This window comes from Crocodylus siamensis, chromosome 5, assembly GCF_052110815.1.
Source record: "Crocodylus siamensis isolate JL-2025a chromosome 5, ASM5211081v1, whole genome shotgun sequence".
NCBI classification, from domain to species: domain Eukaryota; kingdom Metazoa; phylum Chordata; order Crocodylia; family Crocodylidae; genus Crocodylus; species Crocodylus siamensis.
This window is the reverse complement of record NC_143399.1, coordinates 198,456,055-198,477,610: the sequence shown is the minus strand read 5'-3', so window position 1 is coordinate 198,477,610 and position 21,556 is coordinate 198,456,055. Positions and strand designations below refer to the sequence as shown.

General features: G+C 47.7%; 1 protein-coding gene across 1 annotated transcript in view; it reads left to right on the top strand.

Annotated features, from left to right (window-relative positions):
• Positions 1–21,556, top strand: part of VILL (villin like) — a 51,122-nt gene that overhangs the window by 26,781 nt on the left and 2,785 nt on the right. Inside the window, exons 6-19 of the mRNA XM_090047799.1 lie at positions 1,020–1,130; positions 1,931–2,130; positions 2,250–2,328; positions 4,180–4,278; positions 6,239–6,392; positions 7,293–7,393; positions 7,895–8,032; positions 9,646–9,804; positions 12,098–12,277; positions 12,673–12,818; positions 13,774–13,918; positions 15,000–15,188; positions 19,045–19,113; positions 19,882–20,136. Of these exons, the coding sequence (XP_089903925.1) occupies positions 1,020–1,130; positions 1,931–2,130; positions 2,250–2,328; positions 4,180–4,278; positions 6,239–6,392; positions 7,293–7,393; positions 7,895–8,032; positions 9,646–9,804; positions 12,098–12,277; positions 12,673–12,818; positions 13,774–13,918; positions 15,000–15,188; positions 19,045–19,113; positions 19,882–20,136 (2,025 nt within the window). The remainder of the gene's footprint in view (positions 1–1,019; positions 1,131–1,930; positions 2,131–2,249; positions 2,329–4,179; positions 4,279–6,238; positions 6,393–7,292; positions 7,394–7,894; positions 8,033–9,645; positions 9,805–12,097; positions 12,278–12,672; positions 12,819–13,773; positions 13,919–14,999; positions 15,189–19,044; positions 19,114–19,881; positions 20,137–21,556) is intronic.

Genomic DNA, 21,556 nt, shown 5'->3' with positions numbered 1-21,556 from the left:
TTCAAAATCAAGGATTTCTTAACACAATCAAAACCGAGCCAGCAAAGACCTGGGTATTGGGTTGGCCTTCTAAGTAGGAGCTGGATGAAAACTGTTGGGATTTTCATGCATTTCACACTAATTCCTAAGGGGCTGCTACAGATGGAGGTATTTCATAATATTTATTGATATAATAAAAATTGTACTATTTATTATAGGACACCATATAGCAACCTAATAGGATAATGATTATTTTGTGTTGTCTTTTGAACATCTCCTCATTGGATTACCAAGACAAGCAGTGCACCCAGCCTAGGGCATCACATCATTATATTGCTGTGGCCCTTGTTATGTCTTCAATTCTCCCTATCATTGGGCAGGGGGCTGGACTCGATGATCTCCCGAGGTCCCTTCCAGCCCTGATGTCTATGAAATCTATGAAATCATCACATCAACCCTAACATTAGACCCCAATCCAGGAAAAACATGTGCTAAGTTTGACACACTTCTGGTGTGAGGAGCTGCCCCGGCTAGCTCCGCACACACTGCTCGAGACCCAAAAGCAGTTCAACCACATTCATACCCATGTGCATGAATCTGGGCCCAGCACCATGCTAATGGGGCTTACTGCTTCTAGCTACAAGAGCTGGCTTAGATATCTCTACATAGTGCTGCCTTGTACTCCAACATGTGAGCTAGTGCATTGCAGCCTTGTCCCATGTTGGTGTACCCTCAGACTTCAGTGGGATCTCACAAAGGCCTGTGCACTGCTCGATGCAGGATCGAGACCTTGGATTACCAGGTTTCAGAAGAAGGACATGCAAATGTCTTCATCATACACAGTCGCCTTCAGATCTAAAAAAACCCAAGTTGTGTTTCCCATTCATTTCACACATGAAAAACAGCATCGCTGATAGTGATGGAATTTGCATAGAAAAATGAACACATTGTTTCTGCCCGCTGCTGTTTCCCTGGAAGTCAGTTTTCTATGTCTCTCCTTGTGTTCCCTGCTAACACCAGCTGTTTTGCTCTCGTTACAGGTGGATCTGTCTTGGGACAGTTTCAACAAGGGGGATGTCTTCCTGCTGGACCTTGGCAAGGTGCTGATCCAGTGGAATGGGCCTGAGTGCAACAACGCTGAGAAATCCAGGGTCAGTTGCAACCTCCCGCCTCGGGTTTATTTGGGGGTGTTTTTTCAAAGCTTGAAGAAAAAATGGAGAGAAACAATGAACACTGAGGTTTGCAAAATAGCCAGCCCGCTGGCCTAACACTAATGAAGCATTCATAAGCAGAGAAAACCCAGGTAGAAAGCTAAAGTAATCAGAGCTCTTGGGGAGGTGATATCTTTTATTAGACCAACTAAATATTTGCAAAAAAAAGTCTGCTTGCAAGCTTTCAGGCACCCGTGCCCTTCCTCAGGCAGATGGCTGTTTTTCCATCACTGTCCTCTATTAGAGGGAAAAGGAGTTTTATGATTACGGCGCTACGCTGGAATTCAGTTTCTAACGTTGACACAAATCCCTTGCCTGGCTTTGGGCAAGTTGCTCTGGCACAGGTCTCCAAACCCCCATTGAAACAGGTGGAAATGTGAGTTAGGGAGTTCATGCCTTTGAGGGTCTGTGCTTTAAGCTGCCCGTGTATCACTCTGCCTGTACAACAGAAAGTTAGAAATGCCACCAGGTGCAGGATCCTTATCTACAGTAGAGTGGGCAAGTCCAATGTGGACAGCATGAGGTGGCTGAAGCATTTGGAAATACCACCCTGGTGTATGATGAGAGCTGTAATTCAGGTGCCTCCAGTCCGTGTTTCCACCTTGTGCCTGCATATCCCAACCAGACAGCACTTCCCACAATACTAAACGGGACTGAAATGCTACAGTCCTGACTGTGTCCCTGATCTGACCAAAGAGCAGCCTTTTCATTGGACTTACAACCAGATGATTGTCTCCTAGGGAATGGCTCTGGCTCGTAGCATTAGGGATGGGGAGAGAGGTGGCCGTGCCCAGATCGGCATCATTGACAACGAGAAGGATTCCCCGGACCTCATGCAGATCATGAAAACTGTGCTGGGGGAGAGGCGCAGGGAGCTCCAGAGCGCCACCCCGGACATGAAAGCAGACGAGCTGCAGAAGGCAAACGTCCGGCTCTACCAGTAAGTCTGCAGTGGGCCTCCGAGCCCAAGCTTGGAGGCTGCACGTGGCTCTCCCAAGCGGAGAATCCTTGCTTGCCCGGGTCTCTGCGACTCTTCACTCTGCTCGTTACCTCCTCTAGCGTCTACGAGAAGGACAACAATTTGGTGGTGCAGGAAATCGCCACCCGGCCCCTGACGCAGGACCTCCTCCGACATGAGGTGAGAGGCGCTTGGGCTGTGCGGAGGGTGTGACGGTCATAAGGTTTCGGGGGCAGGGACCGTCCCCTTGTGTGTATAGCACATGCCCAGTGGAGCCCTGATACTTGCTTGGGGCCTGGAGGTGGTATGACAGCACAGTTATGAAGATACAGTAGCACAGCCTTCATGGATTTTAGCCTGTCCAAACCATCTTTCTTCCATCCCTCCACTTGCCTTTCCTGCTGTGACAGGATCTGAGCAGCAGGCCACGGGAAACCCAGGTTTTGGGTCACGTGCAAACATTTATAATGTGGTTACTTGTGTCATTTTTGTACATCGGTGTGAGTGACACTGGTGTCCAGAGCAGACAGACATCCCGTTCTCCCGGGGAAGCTGCTGAAGTAGGTGCTTTTATACTATCTTGCTACTGAAAGGGAGGAGCTGGTAGTAACCTGTTTGATTGAGCCAAAGGCATACCCGAGGATAAAAGCACGCAGACAGTGCCTAAATCATTTCCCCTGATATTTTTCAGGTAACTCTACACGGAGTCTAATAAGTTATACCAGCGTAGGGCCATGCATTGTGCGTCTGTGCTGCTTGCATCAGTGTAAGAGTGCTTTATTTGCATCCGTGCAAGCGTGTCATGTCTGGGCCCTTTGCAAAGATCTGGGGGCTTCTGTACTGCAAGCTCGCCAGTGTCTTTAGTGGGAACAGGCTGGAGACACCCTTGTCCAAGGTCGCCCACACGTGCCTCGATGGCTAGTCGTTGACAGTAGGTGGATGCAGCTGTGAGGGATGGCATCACTTGCCTCACAGCCCAGGATTATGAGCCCTTGGTAGTGGCTATGATGGAACTGTGAAGAAAAAAAATGGAGATGATATGGCCACAGGTAAATTAGGTTTGCAATTAGAAGGAGGTGCCTCACTCTCAGGGCAGTGAGGTTGTGGAACAGGCTCCCAATAGCAGCAGTGGAGGCAAAGACGCTTGTTTGACAAAGGGGCTTGATAAGGAACCATATGCTGTCTGTAATAGCAGGGGACTAGGCTGGATGGGGTTTGGACTAGATGGCCTCCGGAGGGCCCTTCCAGCTCTACTTTCCTATGAGTCTATGACCCTGCAGGGCCCTTCCAGTCCATCGTTCTGACATACTTGGATGTGCTTCAAACCTATTTACGTGAATAGCCTCCTCTTCACGTATAGGTGGGAAGTTCTGGCTAAAGACGATAGAAACTTTATTCCCACTTATTTAGCAGAAACCAGGCTGTTACAACATGAGAAGTCTCCTGGGGGGAGTCAGCTGCCACCAGCTCCTCTATTTAGGAGCTTTCTTTCCCCAGCCCTTTGCAGCCAGCGTTGAACGCAAAGGCCACAGTAAGGGTGGCAGGGCACCACGCTCTGTGTGTGTCACCTCTATAGAAATGACAAGGTTTTTCTCTCTTAATCACTTTTTCCCCTTTTAATAGTCCAACGCTCATCTTTTCAGCATAGATGCAAAGTCCCTGTTGCATGCCACAAGTTTGCCAGTACTTCCGGACAGCATAATGCAGACTAACCATGGCCAAATATAAACCGGTTCTGCAGCCACAATGGCGTTGCTTCTCTTCCAGCGCGACATCTCCGGCTTCCATGACGTGATCCTTGAGTTACACAGAAAAAGAGAGGTCAGATGCTGTAGCGTGCTATTACCGCTGTGTCTAGACTAGGAAGCATCCTCCCCACTTTCCATGAATAATACAGTTACCTTTGCACCCTCCCTGGAAAATGGGTCCAACATTTTCTAGTCTACATCAGAGAGCAGAGGACAGGTTGGTAAGGAGGAAAGAGCCCTGCCTGGCTGGAGTATTTAATCTGTTTGCTCTGTTTTGCTTCAGGACTGTCACATTTTAGACCAAGGAGGTTTTAAGATCTATGTTTGGAGAGGAACGGACTCCAGCAAAGAGGAAAAGGAAGCAGCCTTCAAACGAGCTCTGGTAAGCCCTCTATGTCAAACAATCTGCTACGGAGAGCAACTAAGAACTGACCCAGGTTTCACTGATGATCCTGTCAGACCAACCTGGTGGCTTTTTACGATCAGATCACCAGATCATTAGACGCAGGGGTAGCAGTGGACGTAGTCTTCCTGGACTTCGGGAGGGCTTTCGACACTGTCTCTCACCCCGTTCTCATTAAGAAACTGGGGGGCTGTGGTGTAGACACCCACACAGTCAAATGGGTCACCAACTGGCTGGAGGGCCGCACCCAGAGGGTGGTAGTGGATGGGTCCTTCTCAACCTGGAAGGACCTGGGCAGTGGGGTCCCCCAGGGCTCGGTCCTCAGGCCCGCGCTGTTCAACATCTTCATCAGCGATTTGGATGAGGGGGTAAAAAGCACCCTGTTCAAATTTGCTGATGACACTAAGATGTGGGGGGACGTGGGCACACTGGAAGGATGCAACAGGCTACAATCAGACCTAGACAGGTTACAAGGGTGGGCGGACGAGACTAGGATGGGTTTCAACACAGACAAGTGCAAGGTGATGCACCTGGGGAGGAACAACCGGCACCACACCTACAGGTTGGGGAACTCCCCTCTTGTCAGCACGGAGGCGGAAAGGGATCTGGGGGTCATCACTGACTCCAAGATGAACATGGGCCGGCAGTGTGGGGACGCGGTCAGGAAGGCCAACCGCACCTTGGCATGCATCCACAGATGCATCTCGAGCAGGTCCAGGGCGGTGATCCTCCCCCTCTATGCGGCACTGGTCAGGCCACAGCTAGAGTACTGCATCCAGTTCTGGGCGCCGCACTTCAGGAGGGACGTGGACAGCATGGAGAGGGTCCAGAGGAGGCCACTCGCATGATCGGGGGGCAGCAGGGCAGGCCCTACGAGGAGAGGCTGCGAGACCTGAACCTGTTCAGCCTCCAAAAGAGACGGCTGAGGGGGGATCTTGTGGCCTGTTATAAACTAGTCAGGGGGGACCAGCAGGCATTGGGGGAGCACTGTTCCCCTGAGCACTGCCAGGAGTGACCAGGAATAACGGTCACAAGCTGGCAGAGGGTAGGTTTAGGCTAGACATCAGGAGGCGCGACTTCACGGTCAGGGCGGCTAGGACCTGGAATCAACTTCCAGGAGAAGTGGTGCTGGCTCCTACCCTGGGGGTCTTTAAGAGGAGGCTGGATGAACACCTTGCTGGGGTCATTTGACCCCAGTACTCTTTCCTGCCATGGCGGAGGGTCGGACTAGATGATCTGCTCAGGTCCCTTCCAACCCTAGAAACTATGAAACTATGAAACAGTTGAGCAACAATCACCAGGAGCTGGCTTGTTTTCTTATGTGATAACTGAATAGACAATTCAGGAAGAATGGGCTAAAGCCAACATTACGTTGCTTGCATGAAGTCACGGGGAACTTTGGGGAGCTTGGCCCCTTTGGCAAGGCTATAGGCTACTTATTTAGATGCCTCAGGGCCCAATCCCAGGTCTGCTGCAGTCAACAGGTCTTTTCTTTGACTTCAGTTCATTTAGGAGTAAGTCCTAAACAAGAATAGGGAGTTGAGATTTTCAAAGTATCCTACAGATGTAGGGCTTGATCTTTTACCCTCGGGAAAGAAGGCCCATTCTTGCCTTGAGTTACCGAATCCAGGGTCAAAACTTTGTGGCCAGGACAGCATGCAGTTTTCACTTGAGTCAGTAGGTAGAAGCAAAGACCATAGGAAAACGTAGCCTGTAAAAACTCAGTCTGTTAACCCAAGTCCCATATGTGGGTGCCTTCCCAGACTCATAGCCTCTAGTACAAGGTTTCTGGGCCTGCTGAATTACACTTCAAAAACAATTTTGAAATCTTGAAAATGAGTCAAGCTGAAGGTCTTTGGAGTATGGGCTAGGTTCAGCGCCTGCAGTCCAGTCATCGCGCTTCTGCGCCTTCACTGAAGTCCTTTTGGCATCCCTCTAGGGTTTCATCCAAGCCAAGGGCTATCCTGCCACCACCAACATAGAAGTGGTAAATGATTACGCAGAGTCGGCCATGTTCAAGCAGCTCTTCCAGAAGTGGATAGAAAAGGATGAAACCCAAGGGCTGGGCAAAATCTACACTACTGGCAAAATTGGTGAGACCTTCCCCAGAGCCACCAAGAACTGCTCTTTGTCTCCCTTCAGCGCCATGGATCGGGAGCTGCTGTCTGCTTTCTTGCGGAGGGAATGTCTTTCATGCTGATTGTTTCCAGTCCTTATTGCACATTGTTCTTTTGACCTAAATCTTCAATCTTCTTAAGCCTAATCTAAAAATCAAATAAGTAGATTTGCGACCAAATTTGGCTCTCATTTACTCTGGCATAGATCTAAGGCTTCTCTGATATCAGTGGAATTATTCTGGATTTATATCGATGTAATTGTACTGAATTTAGTACACTTTCTTCTGATAGGATGACTATTACACTTTGTTGGTTCAAAATGGAAAACATTGATTTGAACAGCAATAGATGTTGAAGCTGGAACGAAATAGGCTGAGTTGCATAGATGGTGAATTTTTTTTATCAGTGACAGGCAGCACTCTCTCTCTGATTTTCTTTCTTTCTCTCTTTGTTCTGAAAGTTGAAAATGTAACGGTTTTACTTTAAAAAGTAACGTGTCAAAATGGAGCTAAACATCCTGAAAACAAACACGAATCTTTTTTTAAGGTTAGTAGAATTCTGGTATAGTATAAAAGTTAGGATTTTTAAGGTTAGTATAATTTTGAATGGAACTCATTGCAGCTCATCAAAGTTCACATTTTGGAAAATGCAGTAAGATTGGCCGATGTTGTCCCAGAAGTCAGTTATCACCCAGATCTTAGGTAGTAAACAACGGGATATCTGAGCTCTTAATCAACAGATGCTTCCTTACTTACGGCATGACTGTTTTGAAATAATTATAAGCTAGGTTTTTCTCCTGTATGTAAGAATTGTATGTATCTGTGAATCTGTGTGCATTATTTATGCCATATGCATTTGCTGTGGTTACATGTGCAGCCAAGGTGGATCAGGTGAAATTTGATGTCGCTCAGTTACACGCCAGACCGGAGTTGGCTGCTGAACAGAGAATGGCAGACGACGCCTCCGGGAAAGTTGAGGTGAGGAGCACTTTCCAGACAACTTTCTCATCCACAGGAAGCAGTTCTTGGGGCATCTCCAAGCAGACTGCCATTTAACAGGCAGCAGCTGCTTCACAGACCTGGTGGCATCGTGCCCTGAGGCACGACGACTCCCTGCAAACTGCAGATATTCAAACAGTCATTGTACATTTAAATACGCGTGTATTGTTCTTGGGGGATGAGGGACATTTTAGCTCGACAAAGGAGACAGTAAGTTCATTCACTTCTTTCCAGTAAGGCAGATGGGAACATGATAGATAGGCTGAGGTTTGCTGGAAATCACGTAGCCAAAACCAGAGTAAAGCACTAGAGGATCAAAGGGTTGCATTTTGTATAGCCACTCCAGGCTTGTGCTCCAGCGGGTTTGAGAAATGGCTGCAGCGCAGTCACATAATGTCTGTCACACAAATGCTCACTCCCTACCCCCACACATGCACACAGACACAATCCCACGCTCCTCACTGTGGCGTTTCTCTGTAGGTGTGGAGGATTGAAGAGCGGGAAATGCAGCCGGTGGATCTCAAGATGTATGGGCAGTTCTACGGAGGTGACTGTTACCTGGTCCTCTACACCTACCTGAAATCGGGCAGACCTCATTATATTATCTATATGTGGCAAGTAAGTAAACACCAAGCAAGCGCTGAGCTTGATGCATGTCCATTGGAAATACCTACCCCCAAAAATACAAAAAATCCCTAGCACACAGACAGAGAGCCCCTGTTCTTCTTGGAAGAGCGTGTTCATTTCCAAGGCCCCCCCCCAGGCCATGTCTGCACTGCCCTCAAACCACCCAAGGAAATACTGCCGTGAAGCCAAATCCCCAGGTGCGATGGATGTGCACCAAGAAGATCTTTGTCTGGACTATGCTTATTGGTATTGTTCAGTGGGGTGTAAGGTGGCAACATGGCACCCACTCAGGATGCGGCGTGCATGGGCCTCACTGCAGCCCATTCTAGCCACTGTGCTTTGCAAGTGCAGAGATGCCCCCACTGTCCCAGATCCCTGCTGATCCACTGCTGTGTCCTCCTGCCTCACTCTACACAGAGTTTATGCATTTCATGGAGAATGGTGAAACCCAGTCTGGTTGGAGGTGGTATCACTGGGATGGTTGGAGACCAGCAGATCCCATCTGTGCAGGGTGATGAACTAGACTATTCTAATTGGGACCATCCAACTTCTACACACTCAGGGGCTGGAGGCCCCATGGGCTGCACCAGCAGACACATGCCCGTGGACCCCTCAAGGGCAACTGTGGGCCCCCCAGGCCTCACCCCATGCAGATGCCCCCCTTTACTGTTGTAATGTGTACCCACACCCTCCCCATTGTTTCAGTGCATGCCTGCATGGGCCCTCCTCTCCAACCCCTGCAGCTTGTGCTCACCCCCCACTGCTACACTGCACACCCCTGCAAGCCCCCACCCTTTACCACTGCATAGCATGCCAGCACCCCCCTCCATCGCTGCATCATGACCCTGTGCAGCCCTAGACTCACTCTGAGCTTTCCCAGCCAGAGCGCCCTTGGAGCTGTAGAGGGGAGCAGCAGCCAGGCAGGAGCTCGGGAGCTGCAACTTAACCCCTGCCAGTTGGACAGCCCTGCTCTAGATTTCCCTTCGAACCCTAGGATTCTGTGGAAATACTACTTTTTCATTCCACTTCTCAAAAATGGGACCTGGTTCTCCTCTGCCTGGCACTTTGCATTTATGTATATGCCAAGTGAAGGCAGGTGTGCAGTTGGACACTGCTGCACACCAGAGGTAACTGCAAGAGTCCTAAGTCTGCACAGGAGTAAAAGACAATGGTATTTAATGGAGGGGAAAATCAAGCCTGTGATACATTTCTGGGCTGCTCTTACCAGCACTCTCAGTATTGCAGAGTCCAATAGTTGTACACCAAATCTCAGGATATCGCATGCTTTTTTCCTTTAAATCCTCAGCTTTCGGAGTCATGGAAAAATGTGAGAATCTCTGTTCTCATCCTTGGTTTTTTTGTACAGCAAGTTATTATCCCACTGGATTGAAGAAAAAAAACTTCAGGATGCAATTCGAAAGGCTGAACATTTAAAAGAGCCCAAATGTGTTATGTTAAAAAATTTCTGGTTGTAAAACTAGTCTCATGAAGACAGGCTCTTGATTGATCAGCGTCTGGGGCTGGCTGCCCATTACACATGCAGGGCGTGATGAGACCTTTTATCTCCTGTATTGTGATACGAGGTATCTCTCTTTGGACCCTAGGGCCGCCATGCCTCTGTGGATGAAGTCACAGCCTGCGCCCTCAATGCCATTGAGCTGGACAAGAAGTATGGAGGTGAACCCGTGCAAGTCCGGGTGACGATGGGCAAGGAGCCGCCCCATTTCCTTGCCATCTTCAAGGGCATTCTCATCATTTATGAGGTAAGAGGTCTTGAACCTGTGAAGAGGTGAAGCAGTGAGCACCTGTGGGAAGAGGAAGGGTTTGGGATTGATGCTTAAAAGCGGTTCGTTTCTCTGGAGGCCACTAAAATCACAGACACACACTCATCAGATGGCACAAAAGGTGTATTTGCAAATAGGGTCAGAGCAGAGTCAAAAACTCAGATTACTCTGAACCCACCAAGGAATTTTGCAGGCTGTATTTATCTTTTTCCTCCTGGGCACATGTGCAGAAACTCTTACAGCTCACTTCTGTTTCATACAAGCATACATGTGGTTACATCACTACATACATCGCATGTATATTATAATTAACTACTTAAGTATGCAGGGCGGAGAGGTAAATATGCATCAGCTAATTAAGCATGCTCAGAGACTACTATAGGTCACCAAGAGTTCAAACCCCCCCACTTTCAAGGACACAGTCAGTTGAATTCCAGCTTCTGAGAAAGGCTAGGGAGAAGCTGGGGGAGAGTCTGCGATTTAGTATAAGAAAAGCTGTGGCAAGGCTGGGCAAGGAAAAAAGTCCTTGGCAGTGTTTCTTTCTTATCGGGTGCAAGATGCAAGCTGTGCATTTCTAACAATACTCCATTTCTAACAGGATGGTGCATGGAGAGTCATGGGATACAATTAAGAATAGGAGCTTTGAGTGGCTAAGCCTTAGGTTGAGGTGCAAACATTACAAATGGTCTGAACAGGTAGGTTAAACTGAGGCATGCAGAAACTAAGAATGATATTTTAAAAAATCAGCAGCATTGGTGTAGCACTTGAATGCAGTGGGGGAGCTCGGCTGAGTGCGGTTGAAAATCCTGCCCAGTGTGTTTTGCTCCTACTTCTGTGGCAAAGCTGAGAAATATTGCTATCAGGATCCTACACAGGCCCCATCACTATGCAGTCAGCATGTCTGGAATAGAGCCGGTGAGGATTTCCATTTTGTGGGAAATGTTTACATTTCTACATCTGAATTCTGCTCTCACGAAGCATTATCCACAGATTATCAGGGGCTGGACAGGACCTCGCAGCAGCATCGGGTCCAGCCCCCTGCACGAGGCAGGAAAAACACTTTCGAACCAAGCACTTTTTAAAAAGACAGAAATTCGGACGGGGGAAAAATCAATTGCAGATTTTTTTTAAATTTTGAAATGTCATTTTCCATTTTTATATTTCTTTTTCCTTTGTTCCAAGACAAAGGAATGTGACTGTTATTCTTTTTCATCAAGACTGGTTTTGGGGGGGGGGGCTGTTGTAGGAAGTTTTATCAAACACTTTCCCCCCAAACAAAAAAAACCAAAACCAGATTTGTTTGGTCAGGAATTTTCAGACCAAATCTAGCTACAACTTGGACCTGACAACTCACAAGTCTATGCTGTAGCCTATGGCTAACGGCTTCCTGTAAAAGAATTAATAAGTGCACAGAATCATAGAAAATGAGGGCTGGCAGGGACCTCAGGAGGTCACATCTGGTGCAACCTCCTGCTCCAAGCAGGACCAGCCCCAACTAGATCGTCCCAGCCAAGGCTTTGTCTAGCCGGGTCTTAAAAACCTCCGAGGATGGAGAGTCCACCACCTCTCTGGGTAACCTCTTCCAGTGCTTTACCACCCTCCTAGTGAAAGCGTTTTTCCTAATATCTAACCTCAACTTCCCTTGCTGCAACTTGAGCCCATTGCTCCTTGTTCTGTCATCTGCTGCCACTAAGAACAGCCCAGCTCATCCTCTTTGCAACCCCTCTTCAGGCAGCTGGAGGCTGCTATTACACCCCCCCCCCCCCGGCCTTCTCTTCTCCAGATGAAATAAACCCAGTTCCCTCAATCTCTAGCTAGCAGCGGTACAGGGATGAAGGCAGCAAGAGGTGAGGTGGGGAAAGGGAACAGGAATGTCTTCAATTTTAGGAAAGCACACCCATTAACCTATAGCCTCTAACGTAACGTTTTGCATGCTGCCTTAGGTATGGGAAACAGAGCGTGCTGCAGCTTCCTTCTGCACGTCAAAGCTGGCTGGAACCTGCCTCTTTGGCCCGTATTACTCTGGGCCCTGAATTACCAGCAATTGCCAGTAGCAACTAGGTAGTGGGCTGGCGGCGAGGAGCTCTGGGGCCTGTTCCGAGGTCCACTGCAAAACTTTAGGGTTTTGGACTTTGGACTAAGCCGGTGAAACCTCCATTCAGTCAGGCAGCACACGGGACAGGGATGCCACAGCTGTCTGTCCCACCAGCACTCTTGGCTTGTGGATCTATCACCCATCACGCCTCACAGTACAATTTGCCTCTTTTTAAAGGGGGGTACAAGTCGCGGTCGACAGAGCGAGCCTGAGCCCACAATCCGCCTCTTCCAAGTGCGGGGCACAGACGAGTTTAATACCAAGACCACCGAGGTGCCAGCTCGGGCCTCCTCACTCAACTCCAATGACGTCTTCCTGCTGAAGACCACCCAAGTCTGCTACCTGTGGTGTGGAAAGGTAAATGATCCAGAGGCCCGATGCAGCAGCTGCAGCAAGCCTGTTGCACAAAGCCCAAACCACCACCACTATCCCAAGTGATCGCTTACTAGGTGCATAGTCCCTTAGGTGTCGGTAGGACCTCCGTGACATAATACACCAGTCTCAAAGTGAGTGGTAGAGTCCACCCTTTGATAATAGCAATATGATGACTAACCCCTCTACCGTAGGGGAAAAGGAGGAGTCTTTCCTTGCAGCTTGGATAAAATGGCTGTTGGGTGGGACATACAATTGCAAATGCTTAGGCAGCTCACATGCTCTCCAGAAAAGGGCAGTGATGCTCACCAGCCATTAGCGCAGAGATGCATTGCACCAGGTTGCTTGTAAACCCCCCAGTCTTTTGCCCCCCAAAACAGGGCTGCAGCGGGGACGAACGAGAGATGGCAAAGACAGTGGCCGACATCATCTCCAGACATGACAAGCAGACCATCCTGGAAGGACAGGAGCCAGCAGAGTTCTGGGTGGCACTGGGAGGGAAAGCGCCGTACGCCAACAATAAGAGGTATAGACTGATTTCACGGGCTGCCAAGGGTGTGAACAGTTGTCAGGAATCCTCTGGCCTAACAAATAAATTGCTCCGACTTCAAAAGGGCAGGGCTTTACACCAGGCCAGCTGCTCCAAGGTGCTTGCCCACGTGCATGCTCTTACCCTATGGTAAGCAAAAGCAAAACCACAGTGTTTGAGGCCTCTGTGAAAGAGGGGTCAGTTAATTTAGTTTTCACTTACTGTAGTTTAGGGGTATGCACTTCAGCAGTTACAGCAGAAGCAATGACCCGTGGTAAGTCCCTGTCCCCTTAGTACTCGGTGTAACTTGTTCATTTGTCCAGACCCTGTGTAGAGGGCGGAGGACAGGGCCTGGGTAAGACTTCTGAGGCTGGGCTTCATCCCAGAACAGGCCAGTGTGGACATCAGACTATCCCCTTGCTTTGTGGCCTGACCCAGCATCAATTGGGATTGATGCCAAAACATGCCCATTGCGGGGCAGGGGGGACTGAAACCAGATCTGAACTCCTGGGGGGAAGGCTCATGTTCCAGCCATGGCTGTGGGTCACCAGAAGTTTTGTGAAGCTAAACCTAGGAAAACTTGACCTCTGCACCCCACCTAGGTCCAAGTCTGGGTAGGTTAATGTGTTTTGGTGGGAGACTTTTGAGACCCGATGTAGCTTTGACTTGAAAACAGTAATCTTGCAGACAGAGGAGGGGGTGGTTCAAGCTGAATTTGGCTTTGCCTTTTGGACTTACAAGTTGAATTTGAGATACAAGGGGGACCGAGCGAAGTCGGTAATTGTTCCGGTCTAAAGGATTTCCTGAGAACAGATACTGACAACTTTTGTCACAGCTGATGTGTGCTGCCATGTAAAAATCTGATGTCTAGTGGTCACAACAACCAGCCTTTGAAGTTGAGGGTGAGTCAGGATTTCTCATGGCTCTTCTCTTCCTACCACATGTGATCAAGATTGCAAGAGCCAACCATGCGATACGAGCCCCGTCTCTTCGAGTGCTCCAACCAGACTGGGAGGTTCATCATGACGGAGATAGTGGACTTCTGCCAAGATGACTTGGATGAGGATGATGTCATGTTGCTAGACACATGGGATGAGGTCAGTAGACGTTTTGCTCCCTGAAACAGGGAATGTGCATTTTGGGGGCTTAATTTATTTTAATCACTCCTTCAGAGCAAGGCCCTTCATCCCAGAGTCTAATGGAGCTTTGCAAAAAGTTAAGCTTCCCAACACCCCATTAGATTAGACAAGTGTTCTTCGTCACCAGTAGACCTCGGAGTTCTTTGCAAATGAGGGCAGTGTCATTAAACCCATTTAACAGGTGGGAAAACTGATCACAGAGGGGGATGTGAACATCAAAAACGGGACAATGTCAGTAAGGCTGAATTATGAGGGCTGGTGGCGTGTGAGCTGGATGTTCCACCAATTGAAGGATTTTTTAGAAGGTGATACACAAACCAGTAAGGTTTGAAGGCTACCATCTTAGGGTATCTCCCTGCCAGCCCATGCAGGAGCCCATATCCCCTTCACCCACAAGTTGGTAGCTAACACCACTGACAAGCTAGTACCAAAGCCGAGGATTTTTCTCTTCCATGTGCTGCCTTGCCAGAGAAATGAGTGGACCAAATCTGTGCAGGCTAGCACCAGGATTTGGATTTCAAGAGCTATTTGAATGGGACATGCACAATGGTGGGATGTTACCAAACCAGAGCTGGGAAATAGGCCCTTTCTGGTTTTAAGTTCAACCTACGGCAGTGGGACTGTTTCCAACACACACACACTGCATCCAGTGTGGGCCCTGAAATTTGGGAGATTTAAACTCACCTGTGGAGTATCCAGGTGCAATTTCAACACAGATAAATGGGCCCCACCGCATCACCTGAAGTACGCCTGCCACCCTGAGTCTCTTTTTCTGCAGCTAAGGCCAGTTTGGTGTCACCCACCTCTTACATAACGAGCTCCTCAGACCCACGACTAGGTTTGCATCATATAATATACATCCTGGTTCCAAAACAAATTTGGCCAGTGCTGTGAGCTACTGGTGAAGCAGGTGAGCTGTGCTGCACCCAAGTCACAGGCTACTTTCAGACTTCCCATTTAGGCACAGGGAGGGAGAGAGACTGTCCAGGATCTTTGGGGGGTTCTTACTATTGACTTATCTTTGTCTTCATCGCTGTAGATTTTCCTGTGGATTGGCAAAGCCTCCAATGCCTATGAAAGGAGTGAGACCATTACTGCGGCCAAGGAATATCTGAAGACGCATCCTGCTGGAAGAGATTTAGCCATTCCAATAGTGATCGTGAAGCAAGGCCTGGAGCCTCTCACCTTCACAGGCTGGTTCAATGCTTGGGACCCATATAAGTGGAGCGTAAGTTAGTGGGAAACCCGGGTGTCTTCATCTGTGAACGTTTCATGTGTAGAAGTATCAATGGGTAGCACAGATGTCTACTGCGTATAGTTATGATGTCACTTGTCTGCTGTGACAGATAGGTCAGGTTGCGGTATTTCTGTGCACTTTTTTCTCTTTGACCAAAACAATCTTGAATAGCAATAGAGCTGAAATAGAAATTTTTGCATTCAAAAGTTTTGAAGGTAGCTAAGTTTCATCAAAAGCCTAAACTCGCAAGTTCAGTGGAAGTAGGGGGGATGCGTGTGGGGGGGGGGCGGCAGGGAGTTTTTTAACATACCTCGCATTTTGACTAAAAATTAAGAAAACGTTTGCCAACATTTTCAAAGAAGAAAAGGTATTTCCCAACTAGCTTTAATGAGACATGTGGGTGGGGGGGAGGTGTTTTGTGCCCTTTGTGTGGGTTACAGACAGGGTCCAAACCATTCTCACGGTTCGGTTTCTCTTGTGGACCTCTCACAAGAGTGGCTGAGCTCCTGTAAACAGTGACTTACGTCCCTCACCCTGGGGCTGCTACTCTAGATTTCAAACAGGGTTACAGATTGATATTACTACTCTGCTATATATCAAGGCAAACCTGCAGAACAAGCACAGGGGCCAAACAAACAAACAAAAAAGGTCATTTTTCCCCCTCTTTCAGAATACCCCAAAAAACTGTTCCCTTAACGTTATGTGGGCAGTGAAGTGATTCATTAGTGTTACACCAGTGGGCTGTGACAGCCAAAAATAGCATTCAGGTGCTGCAGAAGTCTGTCATCCTGTCATCTCTACCTCCCCAAACCCAGGGGTGCAGTGGAAGTGAGGACTGAGGTGCACTGGGGATGAATAAGGATCTCAAACAGTGTCCCTTCCTAGTTTTTCGAAAGCTCGTGCTACTTTGCAAACCTTGCAGAGCATTTCTATACTGCATACACACCGCTAGCCTAGGTTGAGCTCTGTGCTACTGTGGCCACGCTGCCTCCAGTACCTGATCTGGCCCGGGTATCTCTACCCTGAACCGCAGTGAGCTCAGGGAAGATACCTCAAGACCTGGGAGGCTTTTAAAAAAAAATGACTAAAGCTGAAGATACTACTCTGGATTCCAAAGGGATGCTCCCAAACCTCCCTAGTGTCATGGAGGGCCAGGAGTTTATTCCTACAATGAGTATTACTCAGGGATTTGTCTCTGGTGCGGTTTAAGTTTTCTCAAAACTAAACTATTTTTTTATTTTTCAAGCTCTTGAAATATTGCCCTCCACTGCTATGAACCCAGAGGCCAGCCGCTTGGTGGCACTAGAGCTCCTGAAACTCGTGGAGAGCTAGGAAGTAAAAACTCATTCTTCGTTTTGAAATGCAAAAATCTGGGACTCTTGTTTCAGAAATGATACCTTTTATTAGACTAAACGAGAAATTGCAAAAAACAAAAAAAATCTTTTTTTGCAAGTTTTCAGGCTCACATGCCCTTTCGGGCTCAGGGAAAGTTCAAGCTGGTAAAAAGTCCCCATAGGTAGGAAATAAATTATTTATTTTGAAGGGTTTGGGCTAGATGCAGAGTTACTGGGCATCTTATTTTACCACAACAGGCCTGTTTTCAGGTAGGACGGCTCAGTAATGTTGGTAAAAATCTTAACTTTGTCCCAGGATTGGCTAATTTCCCCAGTTTTTATCTTTTTCCCCGCCCTGCATACACACGTTTGGCAATAGCCGACCAGAAAGTTACCATCACCGAGATGTCACTTGCATCAGCACTGTCACGCTGCCACTCCCCAGCTTTTATTGCAACGTCCATGTCACTACTGTCAGATTTTGCTTCCTGGCATTGACTCCGTTCTCTGCAGACTAGCTCAGCTCACAAGATTTATGAAGCTGAGGTGAAGAAGAGCTTTATCGGCTCAAAAGAATCCTCAGAATCACGAGGAAGAATAAAACTAGGTTTCATGGGAAACCTGCAAAAAAAAATATTTTTTATTTTAAAGGGGTCAAAGACAGAGGTGAAAACAGAGCTACTCACAGTTCTCTACCAAAAAAGCAGACAACTGCTAAAGCATCAAAAGTCTTTGGTAGCACAATGTTCCAGATTTTTATTAACCACATTTTTTTTACAAGCAAAACACCGAAGTGAGAATGAACTTACCTGCCAGCAGCGGTAGGTAATTAGATCTACCATGGTGTTGTGCATTTGCAAAGCTTAAAGTTGGTGCAGAAGGTTTGAACCAAGGTTTACTTCAGCCTTAACCAAAACTAGGATGATTTTGACTGACCCACAGGCTCCTTTTTTTGAGGAAGAAATGAGCGACATTCATGAGTGTCATCATGGCTACATCCAACCATAATACATGCATCATCAGCATGGCTCCGGTTCTCGTTAGGGGCATTCAGGCAACATTAATGAAGGTCATCATATCTGCCAAAGGAAGCAGCAGAAGCGGTTGTGGACTACTCATTCACATCGTAGAGGAAGGAGACATTGAAAAGTGGATAGGTTTCTATAGAGACACCACCTTTGCCTTTTCCCATTCTTGCTCTCGCTCCAAAATTAAAAGCTGAAAGCTATCACAGGAGAAATGATTTACGGCATCAGTTGTGCTGCGCAAAAAGTGCTCAGAGCAGGACATACTGCTCCTGACTTATTGCTGGTCGATATGGAATATGTTAGTCATGAAAAGTTACAAGGGCAAGTGCTGGAGGAGTTTTGAAAGTTCAGCACAGTACAACACCTAGCAACAACTGCTACTTCCAGCTATTGAGCACCTCTTGCAAATGTGCGTTAATGTACAGTCACACATGTAACATATGGAGAGATGGGACCCACTGGGCACATCTACACATGCATGCCTGTACAGCACAGTAAATATGGCAACTTATGCCAACTTGAACATAAATTTGATGCCTGCATCATGCAGGTATCAAATTTATACCTGATTAGTTACTGCGCAGTAACGCACATGTAGACACCTTACTGCGCAGTAACACTGTGTGTGGACTGACTTGGGACTAACTTTAGTCCCAGGCATTTAATGCATTTAATGCATTTTAATGCCTGCACGTATAGGTGCCAGCCTATTCCTGCCTGCTGCACAGTAGCTTACTGTGCAGTAAATTTAAGCCAGTATAAATGCACATGTAGACATGCCCACTGAGAGAAAATGGAATATTTTCTGAGCTCTCCTTGAAGCAAACTCCAGGATAGTTGTGGAGGAGGGTTTCCCTTCTGTAACTTGGCAAACAAACCCACTTTTTGATGACCGCATTTATTGGCTGAAGCCTTATGTGTAAAGTCCTTTACTAATCCCCTGAAAGTCTCCACCAGCAAGACCAAGCTGTCTTCAAAATGAGTGGAGATCTCTTAGGCACTTTGAAGCTGAGGAAACACCAGATACGCATGTGTCGCCTGGACTGTTTCTACCTGGCACCAACGTGCTGGTAGAGAGGGTCTTCTTTCACCAAGCAGAACAAAAGAGAAAAGACTGATCTGAAAATGTTAGCCCACCGGTCCCCTTACAAATACGGTGGAGATGAATAAAGGCCAGTGTCATGGGTACAGAGTACCTTTTGCATCAGAGCCATGCGTTGGCTTCCAAACGTAGCCATAGCCACCGCGATGCACCTTGCGCTTTTAATTCTCAGAAATGGCTGTAGATCTCACAGCTGCACCTGGTTTCCATATTACAGCGGCTCCTCTCTATATTTCTGGGTCCCAGATCACACAGCATTGACCCAGATGCCGGTCCGAGAAGCAAGAGCAGATTTTAGCTATAGCTGCTGCAACCTGCCCTGTAGAAAGGAAAAGTGGCTGTTCTATGGATCTCGTTCTCACAACTCTCTCTCCTGCCTTTAGGATGGCAAGTCCTACGAGGAGATGAAGAACAGCTTGGGAGATCTGTCTGCTATATCGGAGATCACAGTGGTAAGTGGGCTTGGACCAAACTCCTGGCTTGGTACAATCCAGGTTTTCACTTGTACTAGCATCTATAGAAGCCTTTTTCCACTACCTGAGTTGCTGCTGGTCAAGTAGGAATGGGGTACATCAGGGATCGTGATGTCAGGTGCTTATGTGCTATCAAGGTGTGGCCTTAGTGTAACTGTTAGTGAAATTGGGTATAATAACTCATATCTTCAGTGCTATATATTGCTCCTCTCAGACTTAGCTAGAGCTCGGGCATCTGAACGCAGGAATTGTCCTTCTGAATGGCATATGCCGCTAAAACAAGGGACATGCACTCTTCCACATTTCAGCTGGGTTGGGTAGGTGTGATGGGTTACACAGCACTGTTTCTGGCTCAAGCTTGGATTCAAACCATTAGAGACAGCACCGTAAGGGGAAAGGGAGCAGAGGAGCATGAGATTTTAAAAAACTTCTGTGCTTTTCTTGTATGGTCCCATATGGGCCTTGCTTACATCATAATTCCTAGAAAAAATTAGGCAACTAGAAGAGTTCTTGGGTATCTGTTTATAAAGCATCTTCATTGTGCTTATCAAGACTCTAGTGTCATATAGTGGCTTGATGGAAAGGTAGTTATAGTTATTGGTATATCAACCCAATTAGTATAATACCTAGAAGCAACCTATCTGCCCCATGTAGGGCATAAAAGCCCCAGGATGTCACAAAGGTTCCTGTGTGTTCACTGCACTGGCTGGATCCCACTGTGCTAAAAGATCTTCCTGTATTTGGCAGGATCTTAACAACGCCAACCTGAATAAGAAAAATGCGAACACGACAAGCGTAGCTGGTTCAGGAGCAGCAAGTGCTTCACCAAAGTACAAGCCACACCCCAACAACAACAGCAGCAGCTACAACAGTACCAGTAACTACAGTGACGACAACTCGCCTTCCCTAGTGACCAATGGAAATGGAGCGTATTCCAGAGAGGTGCTCATCAACAAGACAGTGGATGAGCTTCCAGAAGGAGTAGACCCCACTAAAAAAGAGGTAAAACAATTGCTCAAGCATCAGCTTAACGTGGTGTCTAGTTTAACGTGGTTCGTCATGTAAACTATTGGCTCAGTGAGATTTCACATTGGGTTAATTAAGCGTTGGGCCTTGTTACACCTTATGCCGTGAGCCACACAAGTGTTGATCTGTATTAGAGTTAACCTGGAGTTTGAAGCAGTCACATCCTTAGTCTAGAAACCTCCTCTGAGGTCCCCCACCTGCACAGCTGTGACTTGCCGCTAGAGGCCTGGTGAGCAGGGGCAGGACTAGGAGCCACAGCTGTGCGTTGTCACTAGAGGGCTGGTGAGACGGGACAGGCTTCTAGCCCTGCGCTACGGACAGGGTGCGGGAGATCCTGGGATACTGGAGGACTTCAACACATCTCTGGGGAGTGGCCGCACCTTAATCAAACAGGAGCTGGGTTGGGCAGATCAGAGATAATCCTTGAGTGGCGTAACTTTGAGCTGCATAACCGGTGCTTAACACCACTTTAAGGTATTAATGAGTAGTCAAGCCAGGAGTTGAGAGCTCCAGGAGCCACCCAAAATTAGTGTGCAACAAGGCCCCTTGTTCCGGGCTTAGGGGAGTAGACTAGTGAGCGTGTAGAGAGGTGGGATTTGAATGAGGAAGTCTGGTTGAGTAACTGCTCTATTTTCCAATCAAAACCTGGAAATTTTATCCCATGAGGAAATTCTGATATTTCTACACTTGATTTGACCCGTTTTGGGGGCAGAAATTCTGAAGCTTTTCACAAAATTTACCAAAAATAAAAATGGCAATGTGTTATTTTGACCCTTTTCAGATGGAAACAAAACACACTTTTTTTGTCGGTCCTGTGACATTTGTAGCAAGGGGCGCTGACACTAGGGAATATGCCTCGGGGGACTCGGACCTACAGCTCCCACGGGGGATCAGGGCACAGAAGTATTGATAAGCCCAAAACAGCGCAGAGCATTTTGTTTGGCTCTCGCTGCATACTGTAGTCTACGTTTTCTCCCAACAACATTTTGCCAAATCTTTTCCCTCAGAAAACTTAGATTTTAACAAAACTACATTGCAGAGGTTGGAAAATTTTACGGCTGCAATTTTTGGCCAATTCTAACATGGTAGCCGCAGATATGGAGGTGAAGAACCAGATTCTGTTATCTACTACTGTGTGATCCAGGCTTGGAGAGATGAGTCTGGGAGCACTTACCAATGTGCAGAGGTGTAACTGGGTCAGGTTTATAACCTGGGCCAAACCTGCTGGGGGAGTCAGGCACACGCCTCTGATCCGGGGTGGGGGGGTCACGGTTGAGAAGAGCAGGGATCAAGGCACACTGTGCCCCAGTCAGCTGCTTGCAATGAGCCTGAGCAGGCTGCTCCCCCATGTCTGCATGTCTCAGTGCAGGGGCTCTGCTGCACAGCTTGTGCTGAG